Source organism: Phaenicophaeus curvirostris, chromosome 10, assembly GCF_032191515.1.
Source record: "Phaenicophaeus curvirostris isolate KB17595 chromosome 10, BPBGC_Pcur_1.0, whole genome shotgun sequence".
NCBI lineage: Eukaryota > Metazoa > Chordata > Aves > Cuculiformes > Cuculidae > Phaenicophaeus > Phaenicophaeus curvirostris.
In genome coordinates, this window is record NC_091401.1 from 1885658 (window position 1) to 1908953 (window position 23296).

The following is a 23296-nucleotide window of genomic DNA, read 5'->3' on the forward strand; positions in this document are numbered from 1 at the left end:
TCGTGTTTCCAGCACCGTTTATTGCATTCACACCCCGCGGTGCAGCCCAGCAGGGTGCTGCTATGCTGACACGCCGTCATATCACCATCCTCAAAACCATCCCCATGCTCCCGCTCCCCCTTTTTCTGCGCCGTCTCCCCCTGTTCTGAGTCACATATTCCAATGACTCCTGCTTTCCTCATTTTATTTACTAGCCAGCTGCTATCCCACAAACTTATTTCCAGCAGATGGCAACCTGGCTTTGCTGTTCCTGGTTCCCGTGGTTCTGCTCAGGTCTCTGCTCGCCCTCCGGCCTGGGACACGAGTCTGTGGCCAGTGCCCCCTCAGGGGTTCCCAGCTCTCCTTCGCACGCCTCGTGGGCCACAGGAGCTGCTCTCCACCTGGGATGGGGCACTGTCTGCAGGCAAAGTGGTGTGGGCACAGCACAGACCAGCCTTTCCGCTCAGCAGATGTGATTTCATAGGATTGTAGAACATGGAAAGGTTTGGGTTGGAAGGGGCCTCAAGGCCCATCCAGTTCCAACCTCCTGCCCTGGGCAGGGACACCTCCCACTGGATCAGGTGCCCAAGCCCCATCCAGCCTGGCCTTGAACCCCTCCAGGGATGGGGCAGCCACAGCTTCCCTGGGCATCCAGTGGTCTTGGTGTGAAACATCTGCAGTGACCTTCTCACGCACACGCCATGGTGACCCTGCGGCCATCCCAGCCCTCGACCCTCGGAGCGGCAGGTTAGAGGCAGGATTGCTGTAAATGGCCTCAAGTGGTCGTTTCCTAGGGAGGTTTGTGAGAGATGAGCAACAAAGCTGGTGAGGGGCTGGAGAACAGGCCTTATGAGGAGCGGCTGAGAGAGCTGGGGGTGTTTAGCCTGGAGAAGAGGAGGCTGAGGGGAGACCTCATTGCTCTCTACAACTACCTGAACGGAGGTTGTGGAGAGGAGGGAGCTGGGCTCTTCTCCCAAGTGACAGGGACAAGAGGGAATGGCCTCAAGCTCCACCAGGGGAGGTTTAGGCTGGACATGAGGAAAACATTTTTCACAGAAAGGGTCATTGGTCCCTGGCAGAGGCTGCCCAGGGAGGGGGTTGAGTCCCCTTCCCTGGAGGGGTTTAAGAGGCGGGTGGACGAGGCACTGAGGGACGTGGTTTAGTGACTGATGGGAACGGTTGGACTGGATGATCCGGTGGGTCTCTTCCGCCCTGGTGACCCTGTGGTTCTGTGACTGAGCTCGCCCGAGAGGCCCATCTGGGGGTGACCCCATCACGGTGGGGTCGGAGATGTGCTGGAGGCAGCCTGGAACAGCCCAAGCTGGCTCGAGGGCAGCGGGACCTGTGAGCACGTGGCGTGTCCAAGCCAGCGCTTTCCTCCCCCCTCACTCCCGGTGGGTAAATCCCATCAGCAGCCCCCTACGCGCCCCACGCCGGCCCTAATCCCATCTCGGGGGACGCCACCCGCCTCCCCTCGGCCCGCAGCGCCCGCGATGGCGGCAGCGCTGGGGAGGGGAGCACACAGCTCAGCCCAGCTTTGGCCTCGGTTAATTTTAGCCCAAGGAGATAAGGGACGGGAGGCGCAGGCGGAGATTAAGGGTGTGGGGTGGCCGTGGGGTGTGAGGTGGGCTGTGGGGCGTGTGTGAGGTGTGGGTGTGAGTGACACCTGTGGGGTGTGGGGGGTGTGGGGTGTGTGGGGTGTGTGTGAGAGGAACCTGTTGGGGGAGTGTGGGGTGGGGGTGTGGGGTGTGAGGGGCACCTGTGTGGGGTGTGTGAGGGGGCTGTGAGGGGTACCTGGGGGGGGGGGTGTCAGGGGGTGTGAGGGGCACCTGTGGGGTGTGGGGGGGATGTGTGTAGATGGTGTGAGGGGTACCTGTGGGGGGGGTGTGGGGGGTGTGTGGGGTATATGTAGGTTGTGTGAGGGGCACCTGTGGGGGGTATGAGGGGCACCTGTGGGGGTTGTGGGGGGTGTGTGTAGGGGGGGTGAGGGGCAACTGTGGGGTATGTGGGGTGTGTGTGAGGGGGGTGTGAGGGGAACCTGTGGGGTGTGTGTGGGGTGGGGGTGTGGGGTGTGAGGGGCACCTGTGGGGGGTGTGGGGGGGTGTGAGGGGTACCTGGGGGGGGGGGTGTGAGGGGCACCTGTGGGGTGTGTGTGGGGTATGTGTAGGTTGTGTGAGGGGCACCTGTGGGGTATGTGGGGTGTGTGTGAGGGGGGTGTGAAGGGAACCCGTGGGGTGTGTGTGGAGGGGTTGTGAGGGACGCCTGTGGGGGGTGTGTGGGGTGTGTGTAGGTGGTGTGAGGGGCACCTGTGAGGGGTGGGGGGTTGGGCTGTCCCAGCCCCGCTCTGCCCCCGCCCCAGACCACCATTTCCCCCAATCCCATCCCTCCCATCCCATCCTACCCCGCCCCATTCCGGCTTCTCCCGCCCCACCCCACTATTATCCGCCATCCCATCCCTCTCCATCCCTCCCCGCCCCGTCCCGCCTCATCACGACCTATCCCTCCCCTCACGCCCTATCCCACTATTTCCCCTCATCCCATCCCATCCCTCCCGTCCCGCCCCATCCCGGCTCCCCCCGCCCCTTCCCGCCCCTCCTTCCCCGCTCCATCCCTCCCCATCCCGCCCCATCCCGCCCCATCCCACTATTATCCCACCCCTCCCCTCCTTCCCCACCCCTCCCCTCTCGCCCCATCCTACTCCCCCCGCTCCATCCCATCCTACCCCGCCCCATCCCTCCCCTCCTTCCCCATCCCACTATTTCCCCGCACCCCATCCCTCCCCATCCCGCCCCATCCCACTACCATCTCCTCCCTCCCCATCCCGCCGTGTCCCCCCCATCCCACTGTTACCCCCTCCCCGCCCCTTCCCCCGCCCCGCCCCATCCCGCCGTTATCCCGCCCCGTCCCTCCCCTCTCCCCGCTCCGTCCCGGCCCGTCCCCGCTCGGTGCGGGTCCCGATGGCCTCGGAGGAGCTGGCGCAGAAGCTGCAGCGGCGGCTGCTGCTGGAGGAGAGCGGGGCGGCAGGGCTGGAGGGCGCGGCGGAGGCGGCGGAGGTGTCGGGGGGAGCCCCCGGGGCCGCGGCGGGGGACGGCGGGTGCCCGCGGGGCAGCGCGGACGCGGAGCTGAGCGCCAAGCTGAGCCGCCGCCAGGACATCAACGAGGGCGCCGCGCTGCCCCGCCGCGCCGCCGTCTTCAACCCCTACACCGAGTTCAAGGAGTTCTCCCGACGCCAGATCAAGGACATGGAGCGCATGTTCCGCCTGTGAGTGACCGCGGCTCCGGGACCCCGCCCGGGGGGGTTTGGCCCCTCTGCTTTGAGGGCTCTGATTCCCGAGCTTTGGGGGCTCTGGTCCCCGAGCTTTGGGAAGCTCTGGTCCCCGAGCTTTGGGGGCTCTGGTCCCCGAGCTTTGGGGGCTCTGATCCCCGAGCTTTGAGGGCTCTGATCCCCGAGCTTTGGGGAGCTCTGATCCCCCTGCTTTGGGGGCTCTGATCCCCCTGCTTTGGGGGCTCTGATCCCCCTGCTTTGGGGGCTCTAGTCCCCTGTTTTGGGGGCTCTGGTCCCTGAGCTTTGGGGACTCTGATCCCCGAGCTTTGGGGGCTCTGATCTCCGAGCTTTGGGGGCTCTGGTCCCCCTGCTTTGGGGGCTCTGATCTCCGAGCTTTGGGGAGCTCTGATCCCCAGGCCTGGGGACTCTGGTCCCCGAGCTTTGAGGGCTCTGATCCCCCTGCTTTGGGGAGCTCTGATCCCCCTGCTTTGGGGAGCTCTGGTCCCCGAGCTTTGGGGGTCTGATCTCCCTGCTTTGGGGACTCTGATCTCCTAGCTTTGGGGGGCTCTGATCTCCGTATTCCGAATTGGGGGGTCCGACCCCCGTGCCCTCAGCTTGCTGGATCTCTGATCCTTGCGGGGGGGGAGGTTTCTGATCCCTGTGCTTTGGGGATGGGGCTCTGGTCCCCGTGCCTGTGTTTTGGGGGGCTCTGGTCCCCGTACTTTGGGGAGTGTCCAGTCCCCGTGCCCTGAATTGGGGGGGGCCGGTCCCTAGGATTTGGGGGGGGGTCTCTGATCCCTTTGCCCTGAGCTTTGGGGGTCTCTGATCCCTGGTCCTCAAACTTTGTGGGGGTGTCTGGTCTCCGTGTCCTGTGTTTTGGGGGGTGTCTGGTCTCCGTGTCCTGTGTTTTGGGGGGTGTCTGATCCCCGTGCCCTGTGTTTTGGGGAGGGTCTAGTCTGATCCCCACATTGTCCCTGTGCTTTGGGAGGGGGGTCCGGTCCCTGTGTCCCTGTGATTTCAGGCAGTCTGATCCCCAATCCCTGAACTCAGGGAGATCTGATCCCCCCATAATCCCTGGTCTTGAGGGGGTGGGGCTGATCCCCACGTTGTCCTTGTGCTTTGGGGGGGCATGACCTGATCCCCACATCGTCCCTTGCTTCGAGGGGGGCGGATGAGGAGTCTGATCCCCATATTATGCTTGTGCTTTGTTGGGGATGGTCGTGGGATCTGACTCCCACGTTGTCCTTGTGCTTTTTTTCGGGGTGGGGGGTTCATGGAGTTGGATCCCCGCGTTGTCCCTGTGCTTTGGTGAATCATGGGATTTGCCTCGGTCTCCGGGCTGGGGCTGGTGGGCTGGGGTTGGGACAAGGGCTGTTGTGGCTCCACACGGGGCAGGGGGCTGGAGGGCACAGGGGCTGCCGCCCCACGCCCTGGGACACCTGGTGGGTCTGCGTCCCGGGACCTCGCAGTGTGCGGGGCGTCTGCCTCCAACTGCGACCCTAAACACCCCCGGCTGGGCTGTAGCTCCTTCCACACTCTGCTTTGCAGGCTTTGTGCTCCCTCCTGCACGCTCAAACCAAGCCTGAGCAGGGTTTCCTCTCCCTCCCTGCTTCCTGGGGTCGAGGATGGGGATCCCTTCCCGGCAGGAGGTTTTGTATTAAGGTCAGGCTGCTGGTGACGATGCTGTTTCTGCGAGCAGAAAAGCTTTGCCCTTTCCAGGGCCGCCGACCTGCCCTCCGCTCTCCTGGCTCTTGCCGTTGGGCTGCGTCTGGGTAGCTTTGATCACCTGTGCCCAGGTGTCCCTCCAGCACCACAAACCCCCAGGAGAGGGGTCAGGGGGGCAGTCACCGGTGCCAGCCGCTGCCAGGCGCGAGGAGGCAGGACCTCAGAGGAGCTGCGTGGGCTGTCACAGCGAGGAGCAAAGACCTACTTGAGCTCATGGAGGTGACCGCGGCAGAGCTCAGAATTTGTTAGGTCGTCCTCCTCCCTGAAAACCACCTCGTGCACCCTGGAGGCTTGTGAGGAGACCAAGAGCCCGGTTAAACTCTTGCAGCTGCCAGCGTAGTGGGGCTGTTGCTGGCCCTGGTTGGGGTTGTCGCTACAGAAGATGGAGCGATGGGCTTTGTGAGCTTCCTCTTTGTTGCAAGGCAGTGTCGCGTCCGTGCTGGAAGGGAGGTGCTGTGGGGGAGACTCCTGGCCCGCTCTCCCGCGCCCCTCTCAGCGATGGGGGTCTCGCTCGGCACAGGGCTGTGGCGTCGAGCCGCGATGGCAGGAGGACAGACGGTGCGGGCGGCTGCGATGCCCGGGAGCTGCAGGCGACAGCCCGGAGTGGTGATAGGAAGAAGGAAAGGAACAGCAGTGGTTTGGGAAATAAGAAGTGGAAGAGCTGAACCGCAGCTGAATTTTTCAACAATGAGCTCATTAAATGCTGGCCTTGTAAGCGAGGAGACCTAGGCTTTGCAGTTGAATGCTAATCAGCTGGTCAATGTGGCTGGGAAACGTTGCGCGCCCTGCAAGGACTTGTTGGAGCCAGCCGTGCCGAACGGGGAAGAACCCAGGCTGCGAGTTCTCCTGTGCTCCCCTGGCCGGCCGACAGCAAAACCCCGTCCTGGTTTTCACTCTGTTACAGGCACCTGGCATGAGCGGTGGCGGAGGATCTGCTCTTTGCTCCATCTGCTCCCAGCAACCCATTTCAAGTACTGGCCGGCAACACGTGCTCCAGGAGGAGAGGAAATGTTCCCCTTAATTCCTGCCAGTCAGAGCTTGAGTTAATGTGATTAAGGCTTTTATTCTCTATATGGGTTATTGGCTCTGGCCACCACAGCCCAGGGGCTTTCTTACGAACGGTAAAAAACAAGCCTTTGGCAGACAGGGATGTCTCCTCTTGCTGCCACGAGGTGCCAGGTTTCTGCAACCAGATTGGCCATCCAGAAATGTTTCTTACTGGTTTAGCGGGTCTTGTGAATCTGTAATTCGGACTAAACTTGAGCCTGTGGGACCCGGGCGCGATGTGGGCTGGGTTGTGGCTGAGAAGAGGGAGTTGCTGGGGGTCGCGCTGCTCCGATGCTGGCCAGGGTGTCCCGCAGACTTGATGATCTAAGAGGTCTTTTCCAACCTAGTGATTCTATGATTCTGTGATAGCAGAGCTGGTGGCTGCGGCTGCCCCATGCCAGGCTGGAAGCAGAGAGCCCATCTGAACGTTTGACTCCCCGAAATGCAGGTTCCACCCAGGAGCTGTGTGCCGCTGGCCACGCTGGGAGGATCCTCCTGAGGCAGAGACGATGCTCCTTTCTCCTGCTGCCTCATTTGGACTCGTTCTCCCTCTTATCCAAGCCTCCTTGTGACAGCATCCCCCCAGTTTCAGCCCTGTTCCCCTGGAGAGGGGTTGCAGGTACCTGCTGCAGGTTCTGGGGCTGCTGGGCACAGGTGGCTCTGGTGGTGGGTATTTTTTTTATTTGCAGAAGGACCAGGAAGTCTGCAGCTCAGGCTAATTATAACGTGACCTAATTAGCTGCCTATTCTGACAATGTGTGGGGACAGTGGTAACCATGATAACCTCCCTTCCCCAAATCCTGTGAGCAAACCCACAGGAACTCTGGTGTCTCACAGCTCCCCTTGGTGCCGTGTTGTCCGGGGCAGTGGCAGAGCGGGGTGTGAAAGCCGCGCTGTGAGGCTGTGCCTGGTGGGAGTGACCTTTCCGAGGTATGTAGAGGCGACAAAACGAGCCACCAGCTTCATCTGCGGGGTGCGAGGGAGTGAAGACATTCCAGCCTCGCTGTTGCTTTTGTATTTAGGGAATTTAATGTGTTGCCCACGCACGTCACGAGTGCCTCGTGCCTGGCTGGTGGGAGAGGCTGTGATATTCCTTTGCTCTCCTGGAGCACTTCGCTTCATGCCCCTGCACCAAGGGACCCGTCTGACGTGCTGCCGCAGCCCTGCTTGTCTCCATTCCGTGTCTGGAGTCCCAGCAGTCAGGGAGGTTGTCCCCACGGGGACTTGGCCACCCCAAGCACCTCACATTCTTCCAAGAGCAGGAGAGCTCCTGCTGCCAGGGCTGGAGAGGATGGAGCTGTGCGTCGCCAAGGGGCCTGGTCCTGTCCCCACCTCGATACGGAGGAATTGTTTCCAACGCTCTCAGCAGCAGATGGAACTATTTCAGTTGGGAGGAACCCACAGTGATCACATCTGGTCCAACTGCCTGACCGCGTCAGGGCTGACCAAAAGTTGAAGTATGTTGTTAAGGACATTCGTCCAAATGCCTCTCAGGCTGACAGGCGTGGGGCATCGACCCGCCTGTCCCAGTGTCTGACCACCCTCTAGCTAAAGAAATAGTTCCTCATGTCCAACCTGAACCTCCACTGAGGCTGCTTTGGACCATCCCCATGTGTCCTACCACCGGATACCAGAGGGAAGAGATCAGTGTGTCCCTCTCCATGTAAGGTGAAATGTGATGCTCAGCGGGAATGAAGTACTACTTAGAAAGGATTTTGAAATGTTTAAGAGGAGATTATTACTACTTCAGCATCATTACTCCGACTGCTTTATTCCAAAGCCTGTATTAGGCCATTGCAGCAGGAACTGCAGATCAAAGTGCAGGTGCCCGTAGTGTGTGGGGCAAGCTCAGGTGCACTGAACCTGTACAGGGAGGGCAGGTTTTCTTTCCAGCCTTTCTCAAGAAGCATGAATGTTTAGAAACTGCTCTTTGATCCTTCAGGATTTGGGATTGCTCATTCAAATAGCCTTTTTTTTTTTCCCCTTGGGGCTTTTCATGCAGCTGGGGAGGTGACTGCGGAGTCGGTCCAGATGATGCAGTCCTCGGCATCTCCTTTTTCCTCCCCTCAGCTGTGCTGCGTAACACCAGCACGATGCTTGGACCGGGACTGTAATCGTGTGTAACGCACTCCTTGCTCTTAAGCAAGTCTGTTCAGCGACTATTCCCTTTTTGCTCCCCGGTTTCTGTTCCTGCTTTCCTCCCCCAGTGCCTCGGCAGCCAGGCACGCTCTGCAGCCCGGGTGGAATCGCGCCAGCGTGGGAATCTGGGCGCATCCTTGTTGCAGCAGATTTTGGCAGCCACTGCCTGCGTCTCATCTGCTGCCAGGAACGCGGCTGTGGCAGCGCTGGGGAGCCTGGCTGCGCTGCCCTGGCAGCAGGTGGGGACCCACCTCGTCTCTGACCTGCTGCTGGAGCTGCCCGTGACCGAGATGCCTTTGCCCGTCGGCACGAGGGCCCCTGTGTCCGTAATGCCCGCGCATCACCCGGGGGAGGCTTGGATCGCAGCCCGGGGAGCTTTGAGCCTGGAGGAAGCAGATCTCCAGTGTCACAGCAGGACAGCGGGTGACGGCAGAGCTGGGAGGGCTGGCCAGGAACCCGAGTGCCCTGTACTCTGGCTGTGCCGCTCGTGGAGCACAGGATGGGTCGGCTTCGTGGGACGCTGGGATGCGTTTAGCCACAAAACTTGCCCTGGTGCCCTTTTCCAGCTCTGCCTGTGCTGCCTGTTAGGGCTGGCCAGTGTCTGTCCTTGGGGCAGGGCAGCCGTGTAGCTCTGAGCGGGGTCACAGCTCCCAAAAAGCAGACGGTGCGAGTTTTAGGAACTCCCAAAAAGCAGGCGGTGGGTTTTTGGTAGGTCTGAAGTGTGCTGGGAGCAGGGACAGACCAACAAGGTGCAGCCTGTGCCGTGCCCCGTTGTGCCGAGTGCCTGTGCGCGCGGGGGTGGTGGGGAGCGACTTGTGCTGTCTCTCATGCCCTATAAATACGCCTCTCCCTAAATAGTCTGGCTGCAGCCGAGTGGCTGTACCCAGCTCCTAAAATACTCGCTGCTTGAGGAGGCAAGGGGGGTGGGGAGGGAATGCAGCAGTTTGCAGGGTGCTGCTGCTGCTCCACGGGTTGGCACCGAGCGTCAGGGGGCTGCAGCGTCGCCCTGCCTGCGAGGGCTGGTAACGGGATTTCGGGGTGCGTCTCAGCACCAGCTGTACCCCAGCCCCTCGCTCAACACCCATTGTGCGGCTGGTACGTGCGGCTCTGCCGCCCGCTGGCAAGACCCCATTTCTCACAATCCTGGCTTTGTGTTGCCTCCCTGCAGGGATGAGGAGCCCTGGAGCTGTGCCCCACGCTTAACCCTTTCAGGGTGGCACGTTTACCCCTGGGCAGGCTCTGAGGGATGGGGTTTGCCTGTGGATGGTGTCAGTAGCAGAAGGGTGAGATGAGAGCGGCTGCGTGTGTGCCCTCCTGCCTTCTCCATTATCCGGTGCCTCCGAGAGGGCCCGGGCAGGGTCCTCACCCAAGATGGGCAGCCCTGAGTGGGGGGCTCGGTGTAGTCCTGCTTCCACACCCAGCCAAAGGGCAGTGTGAGCTTGCTGGGGCCAAAAAAAGAATCCGGCCCACATCCTTGTACCTCCCTGCCACAATACGCTTTATCTGATCTCCGAAGATCAGCCCCACACCCTTTCTCCCAAGCTTAAAGGAAAAGCAAATTGACAATTAAATATTGCACTTCTTGTGGTTCTGTGAGGTCTTGAAGTTGCGTCTCTGAGCCGGGCTGGGTAATGCTGTCAACATGTGCCTTAATTAACTGACGCCTTCCTGCTGTGATGAACCTGCTGTCTTTTCTCCCCATGACGTCTCAGGTCTGTGACCTGGTTTCTGCTCTGACGGAGGTTTCTTTCCTACTTTTCCAGAAAGGTTTGTTGGGCTTTCAGGTCTGCTGAGTGCAGAGCGTGCAGGCAGAGCAGCAGCAGGAGCCGCATGCCAGTCCGGTGGCGACCACCCTGCCACTTGGGGCCTCTTGGACCTAGGACCCTCGGAAACAGGGAGGCGCAGGGAGTATAAAAGCTGGCTGTAAAGTGGTGGAGGTCTCTGGAAAGCTGTGGAGGCTGCTCCAGTTTTGGGGAGCAGCACCTATGCTGGTGGAGGCAGGGGCAAGGCTCTTGGCTGCAGCGCTGCTTCCCTGCCCACGCCTGCGAGCAGCTCGGGGCCAGCAGCTTTGCTCATGCTTTCCTCTGCCACAGCTTCCTCTGCGGCTGTGAGGTTTCTCAGCTGGAAAGGGCGTTCTTCCAGGGTAACCACAACTGTGCAGGTCTCGGTCTGGGACAGCTAAAGCCATTGTTTGTTTGGAAGGGAGCTAACCGTCAATGAAAGATGATGGAGGGTTTGACCGGCTGCTGCCAACAGGGAGAGCTTCAGCCCCGTGCCTATGGTTTCCCTTCTGAATAGCTGAAAGAATTTAACTCTGTCGGGGTCGAGATGGTGGGAGCGATGAGGGAGTGGCCGGCTGTGCACTGGGGACCCTGCCCCGTCCCCCCACACGAGCCCCAGCTCCGTGCTGGACTCCGAGAGCAGGACCAGGACAAGGGAGGGCTGCTGACAGGCTGTCTGATAGCAGAGCACCCATCCCTCCAGCCTTTGGACTTCGACACCCAGTGACGGCCCCAGTGGGTGTGAAGTGCCGGATGCTGCACTCACACCCGCAGCAGATGTCGGCAGGGGAACTGGGAGCTGAGCACGGCAGGTCACTGCCTCCCCACCCCTGAAGCACTCTGTCCCTTGCTCTCTCCTCCTGCGAAGAGTCCTTGCGGTCCTGTGCTCCCGCTCCAGTCTTCTCCTAGAGGGAGACATGGGTTTGCTCTGGCCGCCTGGCCCTGCGGTGCGGCCGGTGGCACCGGCGAGGGTTGCTGTGCTCCCCCAGGATGGCCTTTCGGCTCTGCCCGGGGACGCTGAACAAACAGCTGCCCTGGAGCACGGCGCTCGTGTAGCACAAAACCATTTCAGAGAGGCAAGATCTTAACAGCTAGAGAGGGTGTGTTTTGCTTACAAAGAAAGATAGCTGCTTTCTGCTGGGAGGTCCTGGTTGGTCTCTGCTCCCTGTTTCTCCTCTCAGTGAGCAGGAGAGCTGGCAGTGGTTGGCTCCGGCTCGCCTTTGCCTCGCCGTGCCGGTGTGTGGTGTGAGCTGCGTGTAAGTAACCTTTGTGCTGGGCACACAAGTGTGCGGGATGGAAATTCTGCTGAGATAAGTGGAGTTCCTCTGTGCTCCTTCTGCGTGGGTGGTTTGGTCTGAGGTCCCCTGAACACTTCTCTCTCAGAGGCAGCTCTGAAAGCTGCCCACCACTTCCCTGAGCTTAATATGTCTCAGCACTGGCCACGTTGTGCAGCTTCCCGTCTCCCCCAAGCTCTGAAGCACCCCGTGACTTCATGTAGTCGCATGGTTCCTCTTCTGGGAAGGTAGATATGGGGAATGATGAGGGCTGACCCCTCCCTCTTTGCACCCTACAGGTACGACTCCGGCCGGGATGGGTACATTGACCTGATGGAGCTGAAGCTGATGATGGAAAAGCTGGGAGCCCCGCAGACCCACCTGGGGCTGAAGAACATGATCAAGGAGGTGGATGAAGACTTTGATGGGAAGCTCAGCTTCCGTGAGGTGAGGGTGGCTGCGAGAGCAGACGGGGATGTGGCTGTGGGGCAGAGGGAGGAGGCAGCCAGGCCCTGTACTCTGGCTGTAGGTAGCACTGTCGCCTCCACGCCTCTGCAGCTGTGGGGAGAGCGTGGAGGAGCAGGTGAGCTTCCTCATGTCATGGGGAGCTTGAGGTATGGACCACTGTTAGCATCCACCTCCGCGTGGCAGTAACAGTACCTGATGTGAAAGCTTTCCAGCCTCTCTGCCTGCTTTGGGAGCACATTTGCGTCCTGCTGCAGCTGCCTGAGAGTGCTGACAGAGCTTCCTGCTGTAGCTGGAGGTGGCCTGTCCCCTCAGCCCCAAGGTCTCTTGCTGGGTTCCTGCAGTACAGCAGCTCAGGCTTGGTTTCAGGTGCAGGGGAAGGGCTCTGCTCGGAGCAGCTGGTCTCATGGAGCAGACTGGGCTTCCTCTTGAAATTTTTATTGTGTCCTTCTCTGCATCTCGCAGTGACCAGCCACGGCAAGCTCCGCCGGGGTGGTCACCTCCCGGCAGCAAGGGATAAACGTGGGGATGCAGCAGTTCGGTGGCACGGGCTGGCTCAGCAGGACGCGCAGCAAACGTGTCTGTAACCACCGCACTGAGACTACTGGGAGCAGCGTGGGCAGGCTGGGAAATGCTGCCAGGGGAGGAAGAGAGGGAATTGGAGCAATGACCTGCTCGCAGCCCAGGGTGCCTGACTCGCCTCAGCAGGAAGCGGGTGCCTAGACACCAGCACCTCCTGTTGCATCACCTCCTCCTCCCAGGCTTTGGTTGCTGTCTCCGTCAGAAGCATTAAGTCACGCCATGGCTTTCTGAGTTAACCGGCAGCCACTTAGGCAGCAGGAGGGCCAGTGCTGCTCGTGTCCTGCCCAGGCTGTGAGGGCTGTGCTGCTGTCCTGCTCCCTCCCACCCCGGGGTCAGCAGTGTTGGGGCTGCCGTGTTTCTGCAGGGGCTGGGCCCTCACCGTGCTGCCTCTTGAGGGGCTTGGTTGTGGAGATAAGGTGCAGAGCTTTCCGCGGCTCCAGGACATCGAGTTCTTCGTCTTGGAAGAGCAGAGACCTTTGGCAGTGCCTGGGGGGGAGGGTGGGCAGCCAGGGCTGGTGACTGGCTGGGCTGGTCAGGATGTGAGGGGTGCTGCCTCCCCTCTGCGTGCTGGCACCTCACACCATCTCCCCTGCTCTTGCCCCCCGAGAGTTTTCTTGCATTTCTTTCACTGCAAGAGGACAGTAGAAGAAAGATGCCAAAGACCACCAAGTTACAGGGCCTGGCCCATAGAAAGGGGGAAAGACGAGCAAATCTGGGAAGTGAGAGCCTGTCAGTTCCCACTGGCAAATTCCTAAGCCAGTAGCTCCTCTGAGCAGTGAAGGAGATGTGCCAGGTGAGAGCTGAAGCAGGGGTAGGAAAGAATCCAGGAAGAGCACAGTGGTGAGATTGCCAAACCCCTGAGCTGGAGGAGCCTTCTGTGTGCCCCCAGCTCGTCCTTGACTCTGGGGACGACCTCTGGGCTTGCTGCAGGGGCTCTCTCCTGAGTAAGAGGAGCGCCTTTATCCCCAAGGCTCTGGAAGTTGCCGTGGTGTCCTGGCATCGGTGCAGCGGCACAAGTGGCAGAGCGGCTCCTCTTCTGCTGCCACCTGTTTGGAGCGCAGCCCCTTGCACGGGCCGCCCGCGCTGCCAGCCCTTGGCAAGCAGCGTGTGGCAGCTGGGGCTGTCATCGCTTCTCGCCAGATGCAAAACGACGGTCAAGTGAAGGCAGGCTTGAGTGGGGCATGAGTTGGAACGAAGAAGCGTCACTGGCAGAGCGCTGGGGACAAATTACACAGCCGCTTTGGCGTGTGCCCAGTGCTTCTTGTGGCAGAGAGGAGCAGAATGTTTCTTGCCTGGTTGCAGATGTGCCGTGTAGAGCTGCTGTGTGCAGGCAGAGGACTGCCAGGGAGGCAGGTTTCCTGGTGTGTGAGGAGGTTTGGAGCAGACCGGAGCCCTGACCCACTCTGCCTCTTGGCGGGGGTTATGAGCAAGCACGTGGAGGTTGACCAAGCTGACTTGGGGCACTCTGGCAACACAAGGAGAAACCCTGCTTTAAATGAGTGTCTGAATTCAGCAGGGTGTAGCTCAAGCACCAGGGTGCTTGTTTGCCTCTCCAGAGAATACCAAGTCCTGACATAACTGTCTGAAGATGTGCTGCTTGTGGCCTTGCTGGAGAATTGATAAGAACCTCTTTCACTCACAATAGGTCACCTTTTGTTGATGCTTTGAGTAGTGTTGTGTCCTCCCTTTCCATGCAAGCTGTTGCCTGGAAAGCTTGTACAGCTCCAACTTGCTGCTAACAAACTGCTGGCCCTGTTAAGATAACTGCCTTCTGCCACTGACCTTTAACTGTCCACCATAGAATCATAGAACAGTTTGGGCTGGAAGGGACCTTAAAGCCCATCCAGTTCCAGCCCCCTTGCCATGGGCAGGGACACCTCCCACTGGATCAGGTGCCCAAGGCCCATCCAGCCTGGCCTTGAACCCCTCCAGGGATGGGGCAGCCACAGCTTCCCTGGGCAACCTGGGCCAGGGCCTCCCCACCTTCATGGTAAAGAAATTCCTCCTTCTGTCCAGTCTAAATCTGCCCCTCTCCAGTTTATCCCCATTGCCCCCTGTCCTATCACCACAAGCCTTTGTGAACAGTCCCTCCCCAGCTTTCTTGTAGCCCCTTCAGGCACTGGAAGGTCACTCTAAGGTCTCCTTGGAGCCTTCTCTTCTCCAGGCTGAACAACCCCACCTCTCTCAGCCTGTCCTCGGATGAGAGGTGCTCCAGCCCTTGGATCATCCTTGTAGCCTCCTCTGGGCCCGTTCCAACCCATTCAACAACTCAGTGATTGGCAGCACAAGACTCCCGCTGTGACTCAAGTGAAGAAATTTTGGCTTAAAAAGACTAGGTACAGCGGAAGTAAAAAAACCACGTCTAATCATCCAGTTCCGTCATTGCCACAGGAAACCAGAGCTAATTGTGATAATAGTCATATTTAATTGTAGCTGCTATCTAGAACCCACAAAAATCCACCCACTGTCGCCCGTGCCTGCACCAGCTTAAACGCTGACAGCCGGTGTGTGTTTGCTAGCAGGGCTGGTGCAAACCACAGCCTTGGGTGGCTCTGCGTCTCCAGGAAGCTGCTGGTCAGTCTGGACCTTCTCTCACATTTCTGGGTGTAAAACTGGTTGGGTGGCCGGGCCCAGAGGGTGGTGGGAAATGGAGTTAACTCCGGCTGGAGGCCAGTGACAAGTGGTGTCCCCAGGGCTCGGTGCTGGGTTCAGCCCTGCTCAATGTCTTTATCAATGACCTGGAGGAAGTCATTGAATGCACCCTTAGCAAGTTTGCGGGTGACACTAAGCTGGGTGGAAGCGTGGATTCTATGATTCTATGATCCCCGAGGCCAGCGCGGTGCCTGGAGGGGCTGTGTAACCACAGCGTCGCTCTCAGCCTTGGCACCGTGGCCTAGGTTCTGGGATCATGAAGGATGCGAAAGCGGATACATCTCTTCTCTTATGTGGTTAGTGGGGTGGAAAGTGTGCGTCGCGTTGTTCTCCTTGAGAGCACAGCTTTTAAATGTACCAAAGTTATTTGCTTTTGTGAATGTCTCTATTGACATTTCCCTGGGGCTTAGCTGCCAGGGATGTGTCCTGGGCCCAGCGAGCTTGTGAGAGAAGCTGAGAACGGGAGCTGAATGCAGATTGCAGCGTTCTCTAGTTAGTATAGACCGATGCCTGGAGGGCCAATAGCGTGAGGTTAGCTGCAGGGGCCTGAGGAAAGACTGCTCCTGAGCTCCTGCCGAAATGAGTATGATGGTGCATTTTCCACATGGCTTGGTCTCTGGGACTGACGTTACTCCGTGTGCCCCGACTGGTGGCTCAGCCCCTGTTTTCCTTTAGCTCAGCCTGCCCTGCAGCAGCTGCCCGTGTTCCACCCGAGGATCGCTGCCCCATTGCCTAGTTTCAGCATGATTCATGCAACACTTGTTTTCGTGACTGGGTGTTTCTCGTCCTGTCCCCCGCCAGCAGCAGCGGTACCGGAGCTCAGGATCGCGCTGCCTCCACTGCCCTTTTCCAATGCCAGGAAGTGGGACTCAAAGGGTGGAGGAGAAACTGTGAGGAGGAACCGTGACTAATGCCAGCCTGGCTGCCAGCCCTCTGTGTCCCCGTGCCTGGTGGTGGAGGGGGAGGAAAGGAACTAGCCCGAGCCTAGCGGATCTGAGCAGAGGGAGGGGAGATTTTGAGGAGGATTTGGTTCCCCTCTGCACAGGAAGTCCTGCCTGTTCAGCTGAGCATCGTTTAATTTGTTACGTGTGTTTGGAGGAGGAAAAGCTCCGTGCCCGAGCGCAGCCTGAGCTGTGGCTGCTGTGTGCTGAGCAGGCACAGGTTACGAGGCTGTTGCGTGAGGCAATGCCTGGTGACGCTGCCGTCATCTCCACACCCTTCCCCATGGGAGGCTTCCCAAACTCCTGCATCCCCACCAGCTTCTGCCAGCAACTGGAAGCAGGGAGGGCGTTGGGGATGGCTGAGTGCTGATGCTGGGGCTCTGCTGCCCTCCTCTGGGACAGCTTGGGCTCTTCTGGGAGGAAGAAAAGTGCCAGGCCTGGCAGTCTGAGGAGCTCAGCACTGGAGAGATTTGCTGTTCTTGTGCAGATGGATTTCAGGACAGCCTGATGTGGTACTTGCCTCCCTCTGCCCTGGGCAGCAGTGGTGCTGTGGCGCAGTTTTGTTGCCTGTGCTGCCTTTTGTGCCTGGGTGACCTGTCCCAGTCTCTGTTCTTTGCAGCCGTGCCAAGCGTTGAGACACCTCCTGGGGTGGCCAAGAATAGCAGGAAGGTACAGGACCTCTCAAATTACCCACAGGGCATCCACATCTTAACCTGGATTCATTTAGCAGCTGGAAGATGCAGAAGGTGTTTATTTTTAAGCAGGCAGGTCTGCTTCCTTCTGTTTAAAACAAAAAAAAAAGTGTGCTTTCCTGGAGGGCAACAGAGCTCTTGTTTTGTTTGTTTTCTTTTGCAATTCCCATGCCAATATGAATTGTGCTGTAGTGACCCTGGCTTTGTTAAATGTCTATGGTCCAGTGCGGGACAAAGGTCTCAAAACCAGTCGCTCTGTGGACACTCGGGCTGGCACAAGGGCACGCTCTGACCTGACCTCTCCCGGGCCGTGGACAAGCTCTCTTGTGTGTTATTTAATGGGCACAACTGCAGTACCTAAACAGTGGACCACAGGGCTTGGGAAGGAGAGAAGGCAGGGTTCATAGCAGCTAGGCAGTCCCCAGATCCCCTTCAGGTGCACACACTTGGGCTGCTCTTCTCTCTAACACGAGTCCACGGGTGCCGTGGTCCAGGGAGCCTGGGGTTCAGGTCTGAGCCAGCTTTGCACAGCTTTCGTAGAATCATGGACTGGTTGGAGTTGGAAGGGACCTTAAAGATCATCTAATTCCACCCCCTTGCCCTGGGCAGGGTCACCTCCCACTGGATCAGGATGCCCAAGCCCCATCCAGCCTGGCCTTGAACCCCTCCAGGGATGGGGCAGCCACAGCTTCCCTGGGCAACCTGGGCCAGGGCCTCCCCACCCTCATCCTGAAGGAATTCCTCCTAATATCTAGTCTGACTCTGCTCCTCTCCAATTTACAGCCATTGTCATGGGATGTGATCCGAGCAGTCAGAACGCTGAGAAAGCTGGTGGGGGGCTCGCGAATATGCTGTTAGGGTGTGGGGGTGTAAAGAGGTGTGTTTGTCCAGCTGTACTAGGCAGGTGGAGTGAAGGCCACCTTCCTCTGGCCGTGGAGCCCCCCAGGCTTGGTAGGGGCCGTGCTTCAGGAGGGCTCTGCTCCCCGTGGAGCCCTTTTCATCTGAGAGTTCTTCTTGGCCCTGTTGGACCAAGAAATAGAACTTCTTGTGCACTGGAGCACAAGTTGCACGCTGCCACTTCATCTATGTAGACCCGGTTTCCTTTGCTTAGAAATGCAAATTCCAGCCCCCTCCAAGTATAAGTCTTTGCTGTTTGTATTTTGTTTGGGCCTCAGGAAAGAACTGAAATGTTTTCTCTCTATCTTGGTAGTTCCTGCTGATTTTCCATAAGGCTGCAGCTGGGGAACTCGAGGAGGACAGCGGCCTGTTGACTCTTGCGAAGCTCTCGGAGATAGATGTCTCCATTGAGGGAGTCAAAGGAGCCAAGAACTTCTTTGAAGCTAAGGTATGGAACATTAAAAGCTCTGCACATAGGCCTTAATTGCCACTGGGATAATGACCCTGCTTGCTTTTCCATCGAAGGTGCTGTCAGATTTCTCCCTAGCTAAAAGGATGCGTATTTCATGTCCCCCCACCCCGCCTGCAACTCAGACATAGCTTTTCCCTTCAAACTTTGTTGGGCTCTGGCTACAGCCTTCCTCTGCAGATTAGTCAACGTGCGAACAGCTTAATTCACCATCTCTGCTCTGGGCCTTACCCTGGTAGAGCTGCCTGGCTGACCTGTGTCCCTGTGGCTGGGAGCTTTATGGCGCTAGCTGGCCGGCTGCTTTGAAAGACAAAAGCGTCCTGAATAGTAATGCAATACAGACAGAATTTCCCATTTTGCAAAACCTCCCTCAACGAGAAGACTCAGAGTTCAGCGGTGAATGGGGTATTTTGGAGTGTAGGATTTCAGGCATCTCCCTCTCTCGAGCAGCTCTCTGTAACCTTTGGAATCAAAATTACTCTGCAGGGTCTTGGGGTTGGCAGAGAGCTTTGCACCATTCAAAGCTGACAAAGCACCCTTTTTGAAAGCTCTCTTGGAGAGAAAATAATCCTGGTTGTTTATATAAGAAGTTTTTTCCCAAGAGCATAACACAGCCATTGCACAGCAGATGTACTGAGATGAAAGCTGGAAAAATAGCCAGCAAATAAACAATGTCTCTTTGATCTGCAGATTATCCGTGGTGTAGTGTGATGTTCTCAGATTTGGCTGGGGTTCTGAACCGTTTTCTGCAGTAGTTCCTCCCACTGTATACTCACAACTCGTGCTGTGCTGCCTGCTTACAGAAAGAATGGATGTGACCCAGTGCTGAAGGCATTGTGTTGGTTGCTTGTTAGTGGCTTTACTGTTAGTAAATGATCTTTCTTTTGCTGATGTTGAGGGCAACCAAGCTAACAGGTACTGGGTATAAATACCTAAGCACTGCAGTGTAATTACTACCTGACCCATCCTGACAGAGCTTTCCAGCAAGCACTGGGAAATGCAGCAAATAGTCCTACGTTGCTCATCTGGGAGTAATTCAGGCTCTGGGTCTCCCCCAGATGCAAGGCTTGATGCTCTTTTATTTCATCTCTCTCTCATAAAGGTTCAAGCCCTCTCTTCAGCCAGTAAGTTTGAAGCAGAGATAAAAGCGGAGCAGGATGAGCGAAAGCGGGAAGAGGAGGAGAGGAAACACCGCCGAGCGGCTTTCAGGGAGCTAAAGTCTGCATTTACCCAGTAACCGACCAGCCAATACACACTCTGAGATTGCACACGACTTGGTACGTTTCCCAGATCAGGGCTTTACCTGGAGAGAACTGCCTGGATCCTGCCTAAAATTCGTTACAGCTTCGCTCTCCTTCCTCTCCTGAAGATCCTTCCGAGTTTCTTGCAGTTACAATGCATTCCTAAGGATGTGAGTCGTGTTTGCTCTGAACTGTCACGAGCGCATCACCCTAAAGCAGACACAGCAGGTAGCAAATCACGGTGAGCACTGACATGTGTCATGTTTGCCTACTTCATTCTTTCCTTCTTTTCTCTACACCCTCTTTCTCTTAACTCGGTATTAATTCATTCCTTGCTTACAGGCAAGTAGCGAGGTCTTGTGTAAATCAGGGTGTACAAAGTACAGCTTGACTTTCTGTACATTTGTACTGCTGTTGGGTGTCGTCACGCATCCTTGACTAGCCCTTTTCTTCCACAAAGCCCCGTGCCGCAGGCACTGTGAAAACACTGTGAAGAGAGAAAGATAGTTTCTAGGGACACGGATCAAATCAATTATCATTTAAATGTAGCATTTTCTGCCACCCAGCGTGTCGGAGAGTCTTCCAGTTATTCTTCTCTGAAGTGCCATAGTAACAAACCTTTCGATAAGAGATTTCCCAAGACTTCGAAGGGAGGAAGCTGGCTCTCTCTTAAACGAGGAATAGAAAACGGAGTTGCCTGACTACCCATCTTCTTTCACATTCCATCACTTTTAGTGTACTGTACGTCTTCACTGTATTTTCCAGCCCTAGGCAGATGTATCTATTTTTAAGGGATATTGCCAGCTGGACGATGCAATTGGATGGCACCCTGGGGTTTTCTATTTCGAAACTTGCTCATATCCTGAATCATGAAGGTGACATTGTTTGATTTTGTTAGAGCCACGACAGATAACACCAGCCCAGCATGCTGAGCAGTCCCTGCTCAAGAAGGGACAACCAGCAAGGTGAGCACGTTCAGCTGAACCAAATTCGGGGGGCTTGCACTAAATCGTTAGCCATTTTCTTCTGCAAACACAGGAAACTTGCCCACAAATGTTAAAATGCCCACTGCTTGTCTGGATGCCTACACTTTAGATCATGGCAGGGGAGCTGCGTTCCCTCAGAAACCTCTTGAAATGTGTATTTGCTCAAACTCTGCCTCTGCTATTACCCCAATTTGTGCATTTCATTTCTTTTTTTCTTTCCAGAATGAAACTCACCAGTCATCTTTTTCACTTGTCTGTTCGCTTCTTAAACTGTGAGCACTAAACTGTGAGCGTGGAATAATAAATAGAAAAACCTCTACTCTTTAATGTCAGGTGAAAGAATTGCTAAACAATTAAACTGTGTATATATATCTTCACAGATTATATTTTATAAATCACGCTTTTTTAGCTAAATATTTATAATTAAATGTTTTTATACTTTACAACAAAGCAGATAATTTCATCTTCAATTATTTCTCCTGTTGCTGAAATGTACAAATAAAAGCATTATCTCCAGTCTTGTCTGTGGTTTATTTTAGGTGCCTGAATGTACCATTTTCTTCAGAGAATACAGCGGCGATCCCTAAAGCTCGGCTTCCTCACTTGGATGAGTGAGGGAAGCGTTCAGCCCCTTCTTGATAGCACTGCGCCTTCTGTGCAGCAGTTCTGGTGTAAAAAGCCCTCGTGTTTGCAGTTCCTCAGAAAGGAACATGGCTGTGTAAATATTTGAAATACTGCCCCCTACTAAATGCTGACATCTGAAGGCTCTCAGCCTTCCCTTATCTGTAAGTAGCCACCGTGCCTCAGCCCTCCTGGTGCCCCAGCAGGTTGCTTCAGCCAGGTTTCCCTTTCCATTTCCTCTTTCTTCCTTCTTATTAATAGAAGGGAATTAAAAAAAGCTTGGATGCATTTTCAGATGCCTGCATATATTGTTTCTGCCGTTCCTGATCTGCTAAGCTTTGCTGGCACGGCTGATTTGAGGGAGCTCAGGAGGAGGTTTATCTGCACATTGTTTCAGGTACAATCCAGCGATGAAATGGAAGACATAAATATTTTATCCCGTGCAGCTCTGCTCTGTGTGTTGTTGGCGGTCAGTGCGTTCACTGGGTGTCTGCGAGCCCTCGGGCCTCAGAAGTCGGCTAAAATCAGAGTGAAGGTTCTGTAGTTTCTGTTTCCAGAGGGAAGTTGCAGCACTGCAGCTCTTGATATTCCCTTTTTTTCCTCTGCTGACTCGTGCTGCTTTGCACGTGCAGCTGGGTGAGGAGCCCAGGCTGAGGAGAGGGTGGAAAAAGGGATTCTAGTGGTTTTATTTTAGTAGATTTGAGTCAACTCCAGCTGACAAGTTTCAATAAGGAAACGAGCAGTGTGGCTGTGGCGGTTTTGTCCGATCCAAATAGGTGCTGTTAGCTGGGGCGTTTATTCAGTGAAGTGAGCAGTAACTGCTCTTGGATTTTGCAGTTGCAGCAATGTGTGTTTTGAAATTAGCTTTGCAAAAAAAGTGACACTGGGAAATTAATTGTTTTCTAAATGATTCTGATTACCTGGGATCGAATAAAAATGTCATCAGGTTGCGTGGAAGTGCTGAAATTTTCTAGCTAAATCTCCCATCTAATACTGGCTGACAATACTTAATTTTATTTACCTATAATTAATGTATTATAGTGCTTAATGCTCTGTCCTCCTTTTATTCCTGATGTCACCACAGGTGGCTCTTAAAGGTCCTGGCAATGCCAACTCTCTTTGCTGATAGTTGCTGGTACATCAATACTGGTCTGGCAGCACTGACGTGCCACGAGTGACTCGTAAGTCTGTCTGTGATGGCAAATAGAGAAGTTTGATGAAAAGCCTGATGTGGTTATGGGTCTGAACCAGCAGGGACAAAGACCTGCCTCAAGTCGCTCATCTCCTTGAATGGGAATTCCAGGTAGTCCTTGATCCCTGGCTGCAAGGAGATCTTTCAGTAGAAGGGGCTAAAGGAAAGCTTGGGAGGGACTGTTCGGAAAGTCATGGAGTGATAGGACGAGGGGCAGTGGGTATAAACTGGAGAGGGGAAGATTTAGACTGGAAATAAGGAAGAATTTCTTCATGATGAGGATGGGGAGGCCCTGGCCCAGGTTGCCCAGGGAAGCTGCGGCTGCCCCATCCCTGGAGGGGCTCAGGACCAGGCTGGATGGGGCTTGGAGCCCCTGACCCAGTGGGAGGTGTCCCTGCCCATGGCAGGGGGGTTGGAACTGGGTGGGCTTTGAGGTCCCTTCCAGCCCAAACTCTTCTATGATTCTATGTACAGTAGTCGCTAACACTTCAGCTAGGACCGGGGATAGGTACAGCCAAGCCTGGATACTGGGATCGCACGTGTTTCTCACTGATGCTTCTATCCCTGCCATTGCCCTTGGCTGCAGGGGATGCTGTGTGATAGTGGGAAGTCTTGCCTAAAATGCTCAGCATCAGCATCCGTGAGAGAGAGAGGGAAATGGTACCAATAGGTTCTTCCTGGCTTAGTGTTCAGGTTTTAGCTGTGAGGATTAAGGTGACTCAATTGAATGTAACTCCTTACGGGAGCGTCCAAATAAATCCCTTGCAAGATGGATTGGAGTAACCAGGATGCTTTATTGTTGCCTTTCAAACTCTGCTTGTCACATGTGGGAAGGATGTCTTAAAACCATCAGGTGTTGCAGTGGCAGTGTGTTTGTGGTAGTCTGTCCTTTGGCATAAGCCGTGTGAGCTGACAGATCCACCAGAGTGACTGACTGCAAAACCTACAGTCGGATGCTCACCGGCCTGCCTCCTCTGTCGCCTTTATTGTTTATTTCAGGGATGTGACAAACGAGGATGGCTGTCTGCCCCCTTGGAAAACTGAGGCTGCTGAGAAGCCGTTGCCTTTTCTCAGACAAAATCCCTGGTATTCTGACAAACAGGAGCGCCGCTTTTCCAAATAGCGAAACGTGGGGGTGGCGAGGGGAGACGTGACAGACGCCGCCACATCTTCTTTATGGCCATTATTTAGTGTTTCGAAGCTGTGCTCTGTGTTTGTAGCTCCTCTGCTGTACCAAGGGAGGCAGGCTCATGCCTCCAAGCTAGGATGGGTGAAAACAATGGGGGATAACGATGGGTTTTGTTTGTTAGGGGTGCTGTTTCCCTGTCCTTGGATTTTTTAATAGTGT

The 23296-nt window shown here is 56.1% G+C and overlaps 1 protein-coding gene across 1 annotated transcript; it reads left to right on the forward strand.

The window, feature by feature from the left end:
* The first annotated feature begins 2912 nt into the window (after positions 1-2912).
* Positions 2913-20651, forward strand: EFHD1 (EF-hand domain family member D1). Its single transcript, XM_069864689.1, has 4 exons — positions 2913-3241; positions 11510-11657; positions 17753-17887; positions 19011-20651. Exons 1-4 carry the CDS (start codon positions 2937-2939, stop codon positions 19143-19145), a joined length of 723 nt encoding a protein of 240 aa, XP_069720790.1. The 5' UTR covers positions 2913-2936; the 3' UTR covers positions 19146-20651.
* Positions 20652-23296: the final 2645 nt, after the last annotated feature.